Consider the following 16555-nt stretch of genomic DNA (forward strand, 5'->3'; position numbering starts at 1 on the left):
GGCAAGGATTGATCAGTGATAGTTAGCACTGATTTGTTAGAGGGGGCCCTGTCTGACTAATTGAGTTTTTTTTAAAGGGTTACTACATTAGTACAGGTTAGTACAGTTGTTTTGGTTTTTATGAACTTCAGTAAGGCCTTTGGGAAAGTCCCAAATGGAAAGCTGGTCCAAAAGGTAGAGCCCTTGGATTCCAAGACAAGTTGCAAACTGGATCTAAAATTGGTTTGCAAAAAGGAAGCAAAGGGTGATAGTGAATAATTATTTCATGTTTGGAAGCCTGTGACCAGCATTGTACCACAGGGATTAATGCTGGTACCCTTGCTGTTTGTCATATACATTGACAACCTGGATGTGATTGTAGAAGATATAATTAGTAAGTTTGCAGATGACGTGAAAATTGATGGAATTGTTTATAGTGAGGAAGACAGTATGATATTGATCAGCTGGTAAACTGGGCAGAGCAATGGCAGTTGGAATGTAATCCTGCAAAGTGTGAGGTGATGCATTTTGGGAGGTCCAATAAGGGAAGGATATACAAAATGAATCGTAAGTTCCTACAGAGTACTGAGGAACAAAGGGACGTTGGTGTACAAGTACATCGATCTTTGAAGGTGTCAACACAGGCAGACAGGGTGATGAAGATGTCATATGGGATGCTTGCCTTCATTAGCCAGGTTATAGAATATGGAAGCAAAGAAGACTAGTTCCAATTTTTTAAACATTGGTTAGGCCACATGTGGAATTCTGTATGCTTTTCTGGTCACCACCCTGTTGGAAAGGTATGATTGCACTGAAGAGGCTCCAGAGGAATTTCACCAGGATGTTGCCTGGGCTAAAGCCTCAGTTACAAGGGGAGATTGGATAGCTTAGGTTTGTTTTCCTTGGACCAGAGAAGGCTGAGGAGAGATCTATTTGAGGTATGCCAATTTATGAGAGGCATAGACAGAGTAAAAATCACACAACAACAGGTTTAATTGGAAGCACACTAGCTTTCGGAGCGTTGCTCCTTCATCCAAATCATAGACAGTAGATTGAGAATATTCTCCCCATGGCAGATGTGCCTAAGAAAGAAGGGCAGAAAATCTAGATAAGGATTAAATGGTTTTGAAGGGATCTGAGAAAATGTATTTTCACCCATGGTAGAAGTATGGAACATGGTGCCTGAGAAAGTAGTGGAGGCAGGTTTGCAACATTTCAGAAGCATCAGGATGTGCACATAAAATGCCAGAACATCTGTAATAGTCTATGCGCCAAGTGCAGTAAATGTGATTACTGTAGTTTGGTGTTTGTTGACCTGTGGGACCAAAACCCCTGTTTCTATGCTGTACGATTCTAAGATTAGATGAGACAATTTACCTTTTAAATAAAGGTATAAATTTCATATCAGGAAATATGCAATTGTGGTAGCTATATAAAGGGCTTAAATCACAAAGCTAAGTATACTAAAAAGAAATTCTAACATTGATGTTTTTGCAAATGAATCCATACTTCTACCTAAATATGTAGTCTTTGGGGTTCAGGTAGACCCACAATGATGTTATAAAATCTTAGAAATGTACCTTCCAGGATTTTGCAGCAGTGAATGGACAATTCCCAGTTAGGATGGTGTTTGATTTGTAGGGGACTTGAGGGTGGCAGTGTTTCCAGGCCTCTACTACCCTTACCCTTCTTGGTGGTAGAGATTGCAGGTTTGTATGCTGCAGTGTTAAGAGCCTTGCTGAATTTATTTTTATTCCTTTATGGAATGTAGGCTTTGCTGGCAGAGACAGCACTTATTGTCCATCCTAGGTGATGAGCCGCCTTCTTGAACTACTGTTGTCCATTTGGTCAAGGGACACTAGCAATGCTGTTAGGGACAGAGTTATAGAATTTTGACCCAGCAACACTAAGAATGGTGATACATTCCTAAGTTGGGGTGGCGTTTGGTTTTTGGGGGCACTTCTAGATGGTAGCATTCTCATATATCTGCTGCTCTTATCCTTCTAGATGGCAGGGATTCTGGGTTTGGAAGGTGCTGTGTAAGGAGCCTTGGTGAATTTCTGCAGTGCCTCTTGTAGATGACAAACAATTCTTCCACTGTGTGTTGGTAGTGGAAGGTGTGAATGTTTGTTGATGTGGTGCCAAGCAAGTGAGTTGTTTTGTACTGGATGGTGTCAAGCTTCTTCAGAGTTGTGGCAGCTGCATTCATTCAGGATGTAGTGGGAGGAATTCCATCACATTTCTGACTTGTACCTTGTAGATGGACAATTATTCTGGAGCCAGGAGGTTAGTTACTTACTGCAGGATTCCTGGTATCTGAATTGCTCTTGTAGCCACAGTATTTATCTGGCTGGCCTGGTTCAGTTTCTGATCAACAGTAACCTGCTGAATGCTGATGTTAAATTGGTTAGCATTAATAAAACCATTTGAAAGTCATGGGGCAATGTTTAGAGTTTCTCTTGTTGGAGATGGTTATTGCTTGCCACTTGAGTGGCACAAATGCTACTTGCCATTTGACCACCCAAGCTTAGATATTGTGCAGATCTTGCTGCATTGAGACATGGACTGCTTCAGTGTCTAAGGCGTTGTGAATGGTACTGAGCATTGTGTAATCGTCAGCAAACATTCCCATTTCTGACCTTATGATAGAGGGAAGCTTATTGATGAAGCAACTGAAGATGGTTGGGCTTAGGACATTACCCTGAGAACCATTTTAGCAACAACTTAGGATTGATATGATTGGCCTTCAGAGTTTCTCTCACAAAATACTAGCTTTGCCCACAAATTTGATCATAATCTGAATGTTTTGTTGTTTACTGCTGTGTTCCTTTAGTTGCATTTGAACGTTATGATTGTGGAAGCACAGTAAAGATTTGAGACCAGCAATATAGACTGATGAAGTTAAAGGAGAAATAATTTAAGCTCCCAGACCTGTGTTAAAATGAAGAAATTTTTCAGATAATTATATTTTATGGTGTAGTTTACATAGATGTAATGCATTGTATAATGATTATGCTAGATGTAAGGTACTATACTGTTTTATATTTGTCCAAATATTTGGTTATCGTTCTTGCACTAGAATAATGATATACTTAGCCACACACATCTTCATTGCAGCATAACTCATTCTTCCTGCAAGTACATTTCAGTTTCCTCTGGCTTTAATGGGGCAATGACCCAGAAATGTTTCTAATCATGATCATAGCTATCACAACCATTCATATTGTTATTTATGCAGCTGCTTTTACATACAGCTTTACATTCTGCCTTGATGTTTAGCAAAGCATCAAGTTTTGTATCCAGTTGTGGAGCATTGATGTTGCTGGCTGGCCAGTATTTACTGCCAGTCATTACTTGCCCTGAGAAGGTGGTGGTACATGCCTTTTTGAGCTGCTGCAGTCCATGTGCTATTGGCAAACCAACAGTGCTTTTCGGGGGGGAGTTTCAGGATTTTGACTCAGTATCAGTGAAAGAATGATGATGTATTTTCAAGTTAGGATGGCGAGTGGCTTAGAGGGGAGCTTGCAGGTGATTGTGTTCCCATGAAGCTGCTGTCCTTCAAGATGGTTTTAGGTTTGGAAGGTGCAGTTTAAGGATCTAAGGTGAATTTTTGCAATGCATCTTATAGGTGGTACACACTGCTGCTCCTGTGTCGGTGGTGGAGAAAGTGGGTGCTTATGGATATGGGTCAAGTTTAGAGTGGTGCTGGAAAAACACAGCAGGTCAGGCAGCATCTGAGGAGCAGGAAAATCAACATTTCGGGCAAAAGCCTTTCATAAGGAACCTGAAGCTTTTCATTCAGGCTTTTGCCCGAAACGTCGATTTTTTTGTTTCCTGCTCCTCGGATGCTGCCTGACCTGCTGTGCTTTTCCAGTGCCATTCTAATCTTGACTCTAATCTCCAGCATCTGCAGTACCAACTTCCGCTTATGGATATGGTACCAATCAAGCAAACTATTTTGTCCTGGATGGTGTCAGGCTGCTTGAATACTATTGGATCTGCACCCATCCTGATTTGTGCCTTGTAGATGGTGAACAGGCTTTTGGGAGTCAAGGAGTGAGTTACTCGCTGCAGAATTCCTAGGCTCTGACCTGCTTTGGTAGCCACTGTATGTATGCGGTCAGTCTTGGTGAGTTTCTGGTCAATAATTGCCCCTATGATGTTAAAAGTTGGGATTTAGTAATGGCAACATCATTGGATATCAAGGGACGGTGGTTAGATTGTCTTATATTGGATATGGTCATTGCCTGGCATTTGTTTGGTACAAAGTTTACTTGCCACTTCTCAGCCCAAGCCTGCATATTGTCCAGGTCTTGTTGCATTTGAACATGAACTGTTTCAGTATCCAAGTCACCCAATGGTGCTGAACATTGTGCAACCATTGGCCAACGTTCCCATTTCTCACCTTATGATGGAGAGAAAGTCAACAAAGAAGTAACTGAAGATAGTTGAGTCTTGGAGACTCCCCAGAGGAACTCCAGAGATGTTCTGCAGCTGAGCTGACTGACCTTCAACAACTACAACCTTCTTCCTATGTCCTAGTTGTAACTCCAACCAGCAGAGTGTTTTCCCATTAATTTCAGCTTTGTCAGTTTTTGATGCCACACTCAGTCGAATGCAGTCTTGATGTCAATGGCTGTCACTCACCTCACCTTTTTTGATCATGAAGCTTCAATGTTGTTCAAATGTAATTTAGTCATTTTGACAGTAGTTTCCAGAAGATTCATGGACACATGCATTTTACAATATTTAGTGTTTGATTTGGTACAAGGAAAGGATATTGTACTATATGATAAAGGTGTAAACCAAATAAAGACTCAGACTAATGGCACTGTATTTGCTCTGTATCCTATCATGTTATAGCTTGACCTAACCAAATCTAAGTAGACTGGTGTTCTATTTAAAATTATATACATAAAAGCTGGAAATAAATATCTGAACTTTCTTTTTATTGTACTTTGTGTGTTGGAGGTAGAATACCTTGAAATCAATGCTGCTATATGGAAAAGGCTATACCCTGAAAATTATATTGAGCAATGTCATTTTACAAAATCAGTATAAAATTGTATCAATTGATTTATAACCATTTTAAAGCAAATAATGAATATTTCTAGGTAAAATAGTACAGAATGTAATTTCCTCCTAATAATTGATAAATATATGTTGTTTTGTCAGAAACAGATACAGAAAATCTGAAAGTACATGATAAGCAAAGTTTTCTTTGCAGATATTGAATATGATATTTTGGATCACAAGACAGTAGCACACAAACTATTAAGTTATTCTTTCTCCACACAATGCAGAGCAACCTGCTGTATGTAGCTATCATTTTCTGTTTGAAGTCAGATTTCTCACAATCACAGGTTACACTTTACCTCCACTTAAAGAAGGAAAGTGTCACTGACCTTTTGGAATTTGAAGGGACCAAATTACATTGTAGTTTGAATAAAGCCAAATGCAGTACCTTTATGTTGGCAGTGTCTAGCATCACAACATCTTGAGACCATTTAAGCATGGATTTTGGCAAGTTTATCATGACTAAACCCTTTTTAGAGAAGTCACAGCAAAGTCTTCTAGATGAAGAAGGGTCATTTCTAATTAATTGGAATGGAGGTCGGGAAGAGAACTGATTTTTGATTTTTTAGTAGGACATGGTATTGTACCAGTGAGACAAGACACAGGACCTAGAACTGCTTGATAGTTTAAAAGAAAGCAAAGAAAGAAAAAGCTTTTCATTTCCTCGGCTTTCATCACTCAACTGTTCAGCATGTGATGAACAGAAAATATGAAGAAAAAAGAAGCACCTTGTAACAGCCACTGTAAGATACAACTTACAAAGCATTAAATAACAGCTACAGCTTTCCTTTACATTGGACCTCTTTTTAAATATTTTAGTATCATAATTCTGAAATGTTTTTTAATACTTCAAGAATTCTTTTCAATGGTGTTCTTTATCTTTTAATTATTTTCAACTTATGTATTTTAGAGGCTAATAATTTTATATTTTATGTGTGCTGGATAAGCTGCAAATCCATTTATTGAGTCCAGTTTTAAACTGGAGTATATGGCATCATTGTCCACTTTGTTCAGAGTATGCAAGCTATGCATTAAATGTAAACCATGTCAGTGGCATATAAGATATTTACACAAGTAGAAATTGGCATTTTGTTTAACAATTCTACTTAATTGGTCAAAACTTAAGCATGAAACCAAAATATGTCAAATTAGTATTAATATTCTCTGGGCTTACTGAATTCTTTATTATTCACAAACAGTAGAGAGCAATGTTTTCTGGCATGGTTTTGTTTGCTTTGTATTTCATGTATGTCTGCTTTTAGTACATTTATGCATCATTAACAATTTCAGTTGCATTTGAGTCCTATTGCCTTTCAGAAATAACTGCAGTCAAAGCTTTGAATGATGGCGGCATTGTTTGAACACCTAGAGAAAAAAAATCAGAATTATGTTTGTTTTCAAAGCAAGAAACGATAATTATTAAAATAACAAACTTCAGGAATAGGGACAGGAAGGTTTTGCTTCTCTAAGTCGTGGCTGTAAGTCGATGTTGAGAGGTCAGAACTTATGCCTCATTTGAAATGCAGCGTTATCTCATATTTCTGCAGAAGAAGAACTTAGATTCATGCACCTTTTGCATGCTTGAGGAATCCCAAATGTTTCAATGAGTTACTTAAATGTAGTATTTATTGTTTCCTAGGCAAAAATGGCATTCTATTGTGTACAATAAGATTCCACAGAATGTAGTGAGGTAAACCTTCCCAAAACCATCGTGCTGGTCATCTGAGGCATAACTGCGATTGACTATTCCCACCTTCATAGCATCATCCATAACTTCATCTCTGCCTTAACTATTTATTGCTCAAAATCCTGTACACTTAATCAGCTTTGTGAGGTTTAATTAGTGTTTACAAATCTATGCTAATTCTTAGATCTCCCTGACCAGCTGAAAATTTTCATATTCAGACAATTCATCTTTAATTACAAACTTGTAAATTCTCTGGCTACAAATCTTAAGTTTATAATTCTGTGATTTCCCTCTCCAGTAGATCCTAAATGGAAGACTGATGTGCAGTTTTCTAATGTAAAGAAATCTTTCCTGAACTAAGCCTAGGAACATTATAGTTAGGGCATGTGCAGTTTTCACCTATTTCTTGTCACTTGGTAGTGTCATAATTTTCTTCATTATTGTTAATTTGCTGACATTAATTGTCACGAGTCACTTTCCTTGATTCGATATCAGTTTCTTTAGGGCATCTAACATATGATCATTCTTTTCCCTAAATACCAATGCAAGTAACTTTTTAACTTATCTTCCGTTCTTTTATTTTTCATTTACAGTGTTATCTATTTAAAGGGTACACATTATTCCTGATCTTTTTCCGTAATTCAATTTGTAACATAAAGTAGTGTTGATTTTGACAAATGGAAAGCAACTGAAGCATTGGTAACCAAATGATAAAGATTGACAGAACAACTAGAGGCAACATGAGGAAAAATGTCTTTATGCATTGAGTGGTTAGGAATGCTCTACCTGGTAGATGGTGGAAATGAGTAATCAGGATATTATTAATAAATGTTATTAATCCCAAAACATCAAGTTATGAAAAATCACTTTAAAAATAAACATAGCTAGTTTCTAGTTATATTTGGGTGCTGTAATTTAGTTTCTTATAAATTTAAAAGAATTCAAAATAACTAGTTTAATTTATAAGCTCAATGTTAAAAGATGATAAAGCCAAAGTAAAGGCATTTGGTACTTCAAAGTACAGTCTGTTCTGCTATAGCGCGCGTTTCTTCAACACGAATTGGCTATAACGCAGTTGAAGAATTAAGATCATTATTTGTTGAACAATAACTTTTCTTACCTGTATTAGGTATAACCTGATTCTGGTCTCATTAGTTTAAATGGTGCTACTGTTATGATTTTTGTTGTAACGCAGGCTTGCACGAGAACAGAACTATTGCATTATGTCAGAACAGACTGAAGTGTAAAAGATTGCAGAAACTGAATTTGTCCTGAAGATACATCAATTTTTTTGTAATATAAATCAAAAATGGTGGCAAAAACTCAGCAGGATTGACAGCAACACTGTAAAGGGAGAAACAGAGTTAACAGGCTGAATGTTCATAGAGTCATGAAGATCTTATGCAAACAACCAATTGACAGAAGAAATCAGAGGGCAAGAGTTGCCAATCAAGTAATGTTTTCCTTGGGTCTCAATTGTTTTATCAGACTAATGGATATATGGTCTCTCAGCCAAAAATACACAATGAGGGCATTAGGAAAAGGAAGGTGGTCAATGGAACTTCTTCTTCCATTTGAGGAAGAAGCAGAGAGATTACAGTCCATCCTGATGATGGATAGAGATGTATAGATATTTGACATCCACAAGAAAGAGGAAATGGTTAGAGCTAGGAAATTGAAACTTTTAAAATGATGGATGTAGTTAGAGACTAGATGGGAGAAAATAAAATCAAACTAGCAAGTTTAGTTGCGATTGAAAGTGGCTGAAATGACAGGTGTACCAGAGCAGCCTAATTTGTGGATATTGGGAAGGAAGTAAATGCTAGTTGTATGAAATCAGAAAACTGAAATGAGAAAGTTCTTAAATGCTGCGAAAGTACTTATTTCCACCATCCTCTCAAGCAGCATGTTCTAAGTACCCACCATCCTCTGAGTGAAAAAAAAGTCCTCAGATCTCCTTTAAACCACTCCTCACCTTAACTTCTCAATTAAATAAAAAGCTGGAGATGGGGACGTTCTGGAATCAATTGCTTGGTCTCCAGTAATTGTGATAATCAGCCAGAGATAGAAATAAGTATTAGAGAATTGGCATTTATCATCTAATAAGGGTCTAAGGGAAGGATGTACACTGTGAATGTAATGTCCCTAGGGAGTAATGAGGAACAAAGGGACTTTGGTACACAAGTCCATAAATCCCTGAAGATGTCAGCATAGAAAGACAGGGTGGTGAAGAAGGCAAATGGTATACTTGTCTTTATTAGACAAGGCATAGAGTTTAAGACCAGGGAGATTACACAAAAACTGTACAAAATGTTGGTTAGGTCACAGCCAGAGTATTGTTCTGGAATCCACATTATAGGAAGGATGTAGAGGAGATTCACCACGATATTGATTGGAATGAAAAGTCTTGGTTATGAAGAGAGACTGGAAAGACTTGGTTTGTTTTTCTTGGAGCAAAGGAGATTAAAAGAATCTGATTTAGGTATACGAAATTATGAGAGGCATAGACAGGGATGATCGTGAGAATCTCTTCCCTATGGCAGATGTATCTAAGACCAGAGGGTGTAAGTTTAAGGTGAGGAGCAAGTGGTTTGGAGGAGATCTGAGGAATTTTTTTTCACCCAAACAATGGTGCATATACGGAACACGCTGCACCAGAATGATAGAATACTCTTACAACATTTAAAAAGCATCTCAATGAGTACTTAAAATCCCAGAGCATAGAACACTATGGACCAAGTGCAGATAATGGAACTGGTGTAATTGGTATTTATTAGTCGACACAAGGATGTTAGGCCAAAGGGCCTGTCTCTATGCTGTATAATTCTATGACTGTGACTCCCTATGACTACCTGTAAAGAAGAAAACAGTTTGCAGGCAGCGACAGCTCCTCAGCTCCTCTAGATCTGATAACAGTGTCAGCGTCTCAGACCTGAGAGAATGGAGCACAGCAAGTTCAGAAGGAGACAGATTAGAGTTATAGAGCTGTCCAGCATGGAAACAGATTCTTCATCAGAATAGTGCTGGAAAAGCACAGCAGGTCAGACAGCATCCGAGGAGCAGGAATATCGACGTTTCGGGCAGGAGCCCTTCAAGCGTCCTCCTCCTTGGATGCTGCCTGACCTGCTGTGCTTTCGAGCACCACTCTAATCTTGACTCTGATCTCCAGCATCTGCAGTCCTCACTTTCACCTAACAGACTCTTCAGTCCAACTCATCCATGCCAACTAGATATCCTAAATTAATCTCATCCCATTTGCCAGCATTTGGCCCATATCTTTCTAAACCCTTCTTATTCATATACCCATCCAGATGCCTTTTATATGTTGAAATCGTACCAGCCTCCACCACTTGCTCTGACAGCTCTTTCGATACAGACACCACTCTCTGTGTGAAAACATTGCTCTTTAGGGTCCCTTTTAATTCGTATTATTCTCACCTTAAACTTAGGCCCTCTAGTTTTGGACTCTGCTACCCTGGGGAAAAGACCTTGGCCCCTCAGTCTCTGACACTGTAGGGAAAACAGCCCCAGCCTATTCAGCCTCTTCCTGTTGCTCAAACGCTCCAACCTTGACAGCATGCTTGTAAATCTTTTTTGAGCCTTTTCAAGTTTCACAACATCCTTCCTATAGCAGGGACACCAGAATTGAATGCAGTTTTCCAATAGTAGCCCAACCAATGTCCTGGACAGCTGCAACATGACCTCCCAACGTCCATACTCAATGCACTGAGCAATAAAGGTAAGCATACCAAATGCCTTATTTGGTATCTTGTCTACCTGTGACTCTACTTTCAAGGAACTATGAACCTGCACTCCAAGATCTCTTTGTCCAGTAACACTCCCCAGGACCTTACCATTAAGTGTATAAGTCCTGCCCTGATTTGCCTTTCCAAAATGAAGTACCTCACATTTATCTAAATTAAACTACATTTGCCACTCATTGACCCATCTGATTAAGATCCTGTTGTGCTCTGAGGTAACCTTGGCTGTCCACTACACCTCCAATTTTGGTGTCATCGGCAAACTTTCTCAAAAAAAGGCCCTTCATCCCATCATATTCACATCAGTCAAAAACAACCACTTTACTATTCAAATTCCATTTTCCAGTACTTCGCATCACAAATGCATATCTACATACTTATAGTCATAGAGTCGTATAGCATGGAACAGACCCTTCGGTCCAACCAGTCCGTACCGTACATAATCTCAAACTAAACTAGTCTCACCTGGCTGCTCCTGGCCCATATCTCTCTAAACCTTTTCAATTTGTGCAATTATCCAAACGTCTTTTCAATGTTGTAAATGTACCGACATCTGCCACTTCCACAGGAAGTTATTAACTGTTATGAGAGATTTCTGGCTCCACCACCCTTATAGACAGTAAGTGCCAAATTCCCACCATCCTCTGGATGAAAAGGTTTTTTTCCTCACATCTCGTTTAAACCTTCTGTCCTTTACCTTAAATCTAAATCCCCCTTTTCATTGATCCCTACAAGGGAAGTGTCTATTTCTGTCGACTCTTATCTATGGCCCTTATCATTTCATACATCTCATCATGTCCCCTCTCAATCTCATCTGCTTTAAGGAAATCAATGCCAGACTGTCCAATCTCTCTTCACAACTGAAACTCTCCACCCTATCTCCACCCCTCCCCCCCACATCCTATCACATCCCTTCTATAATATGGATTCCAGAATTGCACACATTACTCCAGCTGTAACTTAACCAATATTTATATAGTTCCAGCATGCCATCCCTAACCTTAAACTGTATGCCTTGGCTAATAAAGACAAATATACCATATGCCTTCTTTAACCACTTTATCGACCTGCCCTAATGCCTTAAGGGACTGGTGTATATGCACACCAAGATCCCTCTGATCATCATTACTTCTGAGTGTCCTACCGTTTATCATATATTCTCTTGCCATGTTTGCAAACTTATGATTAACCCTCTTACATTCAAATGTAAATCATTTAAATAAACCACAAACAGCAACGGCCAGAACATTGACCTCTGTGGGACTTCACTGGACTCAGTTTTCCAATCAGAAGAACAGCCTGAACTCATCACCCTTTGCTTTCTGCTACTCAGCCAATTGTGAATTCAATTTGCCAAATTTCCTTGCATCCCATGTGCACTGACCTTTGCTATCAGTCTCCCATGTCGGACATTATCAGAGGTCTTGCTGAAATCCAAGTAGGCTACACATGCAATCTCAGGCTTCCAACTGGCCGGTTAGGTTAAAATGACCCTCTGAAATTTTTCTTGTTTGCCTGAAAGAGTAATTTTGGTCCTCCTGGCTGGAAAATAAAGTTTATATTTTATGTCGCAGCATCTGGTTTCTTGGTCAGAGCGATCAAGGTACTCACCTTATTCTGAAGGAAATAAAAAAAAACGATTTAACCCATCATACCTCTGCTAAAAGTTCAAAACTGTGTCCTCACACTTTCCCTATGGTCCCAAAATTTTTACTTAAGTTAATTTTATGAAAGTTCTCTCTTTGAGTCTACTTCAATTATTCTTCCATCCGTTGCATTTCGCATTATCTCCTCAATCCGTCGTGACTCTTCTGCAAACTATTTTAAATCTGTGTACCCTGAATACCAACTAATTTATGAAATAGTTGTTTATGTAATTCACTCTGACGAGCATTATAAAGCATATAACTTTAGCCTGGAGTGTGATGCAATGCTCCCCACTTTTCTGGATGAATGCAAATCCAGCAACACGTCAGATTTACACTGTCCAGGACAAAGCAGCCTACTTGATTGGCATCCACAAACATTCACTCCGTCCATCACCAACACACATTAACAGCATTGTGTACAATGTTGCAGAAATTCATCAAGACTCCTTACACAGCACTTCCAAACAACCAGTACCATTTCAAAGAACAAGAGCAGTAGATACTTGGTAATACTGCTGTTTGCAAATTACCCTCCAAGTCGCTCACCCTCCTGACTTGGAAATATATCACCATTGCTTTAGTGTCATTGGTCACTCTGCCCCCTTCACAAACACACATATATACACATGCACACATTGTGAGTGCACCTGCACTAAATGGATTGTAGCAGTTAAAGAAGCTCACAAGAACAATTGGGGTGAGCAGTAAATGCTGGACTAGTCTACGAAGCCCACATTCAACTAATGAATAAAATCTCTTTATGGCCCCACAAAACCATTTTTTCAATGGTTGTGTTTGGTTCTATCATTCATGGAATCGATTGCAATTTGTATTGCATAGGCTTTAACCACTTAGACCTAAAATATCCTCAGGGCCATATTTATACTTTAGGACCCTGCTTTCAATATGTCGTATCCAAAATAGACAGATGCTTCGGACTTCCAAGCATCTTTCCAAATAGGTCTGACAATGTTACAGACATAATGAGCTGGTAGCTCTAACAACACATTTTGAGTTTTATTCCCAGCTGAAGGCAGATAAAATCCATACCAATGGACTGGACTGTAAATTACCAGCACAATCAGTATCATTTATGAGCAAATCATGTTTCTGTAGAATGGATTTGGATTTGATGCTTCTATGATAGGCTCCAGTTTTAAAAGGTGTGGAGGATTATGTGGTAATTAGTGAACCCATTGCCTCCAGTTGTGTGCCATTTACTCCTTTAGGAATATTGGGAGATTGGAAATGTAATTCTCAAATGGGGTTTCGCCAAACCTGAACCATCTGGTGTTCATTAGTGCACATGGTTCAGAGCAGGGCAAAGTGTCAGTTTTTGTTATACACTAAGAAGTATCAGGACTTGGTGATCTTTGCACTGAATACGTTGATTACCTCTAATTTGGATGTACGTACATGTTCTCAAACTTGTATGCTGTAGGTCCTCCAAGGTATTGCTCTATCATAACTGCAGTGTGTCTTTACCGCTCACATGCTGCAGATGCTTACATTTATAGGAGACAATCAGCTCCACTGATTGGGTCCCAAACTCACATCCTGTCCAATTAATACATTAACATTTAAAAATAGTATCATGTGAGTAAAGTCGTGTTGGGTCACAGAAATTACATGGACTTCAGCTTTCTGACCCAAATTTGAAATTGAGTCCATGACATCCAAAGAGTTTGGAGCTAGTAGTTAGCTTGTGATTAATATTAAATATTATAGATGAAATTAATAATCTTCAGGGGAAATGGTGATGTAAGGTAGTTTACTAAATAGTACTCTACAGATCCAGGCTAATGCTCTGGGGTTCAAGTCCCACTGCAGCTTGAAAAAAATATAAAACTAGTTTTAGTAAAGGTGACCATGACAACTGTCATCAATTGTTTTACAAATACATCTGATTCACTTAAGTGATTACAAAAGGAAATGTGCCGTCCGCACCTGATATGGCAGACACAGGACACCAAACCCTCAGCAATATGGTTGACTTTTAACTGCCCTTTTAAATAACCTAGCAAATCATTCAGTTCAAGGGCAATTAGGGCTAGGCAATAAATGCCAGGAGCATCCATATTCCATTAATCATTTTTTGAAAAGGGACAGTATGAACCTTGCACCCCCTGCAGTTTCCATTTGATAGTATTGTGTTCCTGCAAATTGCCTAAGAGTTTGGAGGCCACACTATTCAAATTGGATTTATACTGAAGTAACACTGGTCTATTATTTGTACACAACCTGCATGAATGATAACATTTTAATAATGTTAAATATAAGTATTGCTTTGAAAGGACACCTGTTGGCAAAACTTTTTGCCTTGCACTCATCACGACACTCACAAGAATGCAATGTAGGGGGCAACAATATTTTTTAACATAGGTATACAAGATGCTGATTGATTGGCAGAATCCACAATCAGCACGTTTTTCTCAAAATATATTAAAATATTGTCCAACTTTACATTGATACTTGTGAATGTTCTGATGAATACAAGACAAAAAGCTTAATCAAAACGTGTCTGTTTTCAGCAATACTCAAGTTATTTGCTCCATTTAAGTAATATTCTACTCTTCTATCACTGATTATTTTCAGGAACAACTGTAAACCATATAAACATCATCTGTTTCCCTTGATTGCTACTTTAATAGAATGTTACCATTTGTTTAGCATGCAGAAATGCAACTAGACACTGCTCAGTCAAGAAAAAACAGACAAAAGTGAATTTATAGAATCCCAGTACTTGATTCTTGTGGGAATAAATGATAAGGTGGCAATATGGTTTTATCATGGCAGTGACTGCAAGAGTGGATTCCATCATTTCAGCTTGTTCATTTCTGATTCCACGCTTTTCATCCTGTTTCTTGTAGTCACTGAACAAGAGACTAAAGTTCCCAAGAAAACCATCATCATGTAAGTGCTTAGTTTCTTCATTACTGCTATGTCAGCTATCATGTTTGTCCATCTCACCGCATGCTTGATGACATCACCTTGTACTTGCAAATAGTTACTGCTTTCCTGTGCATGTCAATGTTTGTCATAATTACAGTTCAGTTGACTCAAGAACTTCTCCTAGAAACAAAGTTTGGGGAGCTAGGGCATGTTGGGCTAGGGGACGTGAATTATATGAAGTCAGAAATCGAGCAGAAATGCTTTCCTGAATGTCCTTCAGAATTTAACTGCAGAGTCTCTTCAAGTAAGGTTCCTACTCTAAGTAGCATAATTGACGGGCTTGAGACCTTTTGGGTGGAAAGTCTTTTCATATGGCAAATGCCTACAAAAGCAGGTGGATATTTTGAAGGAGTTCAAGAAATTGTACTAGGAGCTTCCCAAGCACATTTAGGAGCTGTCACAGTCTCGTAGTCATGGTGGAACATCGAATGGTGATCTGGGAAGAATCTATTGGTGGTTGGGAATAACAGACAGACCGCCAGTGTCGTGGTGGATGTATGCAGGGCTTGTACTGTTGTGTACATAATTTTGTGTTAACCTCATATGCAAAAACTCATCATTTTTGGTAATTAAGATTCATGGTTTCCATATGCTTCAAAAAGGCAACATCTGAAATATTTCTTAATATTAATTTGATTTTCTGATAAAGAAGAATTAGTTTAGTGTAAGCAATTTGGCTTTACACAATTGGCACAAGTTTTAAAATTATGTTACTGTCAAGATTGCTCTTAGGCAAAATGTTCAGAACTCAATGTTTCTGAATACTAGCTCCTTTCTGCCTTCTTGTGTATTTGAATGTAATTATTGATGACCATTAAATTTTTTGATTGAAGTACTAAGTGCAAAACAGCTCAGTAACTATATATTTCATATGAATTTGCTGTCTGTGTGATTCAAAGTTAAACTCCAATACTGTTTCCTAAAATTGAATCTGAATTAATAGTTACACTATTGATTGATTGCAATATGTTAACTGCATAATTTCTCAAGAATTGATTGTTAAAAATTATTTTGAAAAATTCATAGTAATTGTATACCAATCAGTAACTGTTCAGTACTACTAATAACATGGTTCATCTAAATGAATTACACTTATTACTAGAATCCAACAAATGCTAAAATCAAATAAAACAATAACTGCAATCTTATAATTATTAAAAATGGTTTCAAATCCAGAATCAAATATCAGGGTTTATATTATGTTTAGAAACTCATGTAGAATATCACCATGCAATTGAAAGTTGTATTCAATTATTATAACCAAATAGCTTTTTCGTCAAATAAACTTGTTCAGTTGGCATAATATATCATGGATATAACGTGATAGGAAATTATGTGTATTATAACCTATAAATTCCTATTTCTCATATTAACTGTACTTAATGAAGTGTGTTGATGTTGCTTCTTCCACCATTTGCACACTCATGTCAGAAATGCAGTACTAGTTGATG

The 16555-nt window shown here is 38.1% G+C and overlaps 1 protein-coding gene across 1 annotated transcript in view; it reads left to right on the forward strand.

Moving 5' to 3' along the window:
- The window catches only part of obscnb (obscurin, cytoskeletal calmodulin and titin-interacting RhoGEF b), an 821414-nt gene that overhangs the window by 672628 nt on the left and 132231 nt on the right, over positions 1 to 16555 (forward strand). The window contains exon 95 of the mRNA XM_060825732.1: positions 15023 to 15065. Coding sequence (XP_060681715.1) covers positions 15023 to 15065 — 43 coding nt within the window. The remainder of the gene's footprint in view (positions 1 to 15022; positions 15066 to 16555) is intronic.

This window comes from Hemiscyllium ocellatum, chromosome 5 (assembly GCF_020745735.1).
Source record: "Hemiscyllium ocellatum isolate sHemOce1 chromosome 5, sHemOce1.pat.X.cur, whole genome shotgun sequence".
Classification (NCBI taxonomy): Eukaryota; Metazoa; Chordata; class Chondrichthyes; order Orectolobiformes; family Hemiscylliidae; genus Hemiscyllium; species Hemiscyllium ocellatum.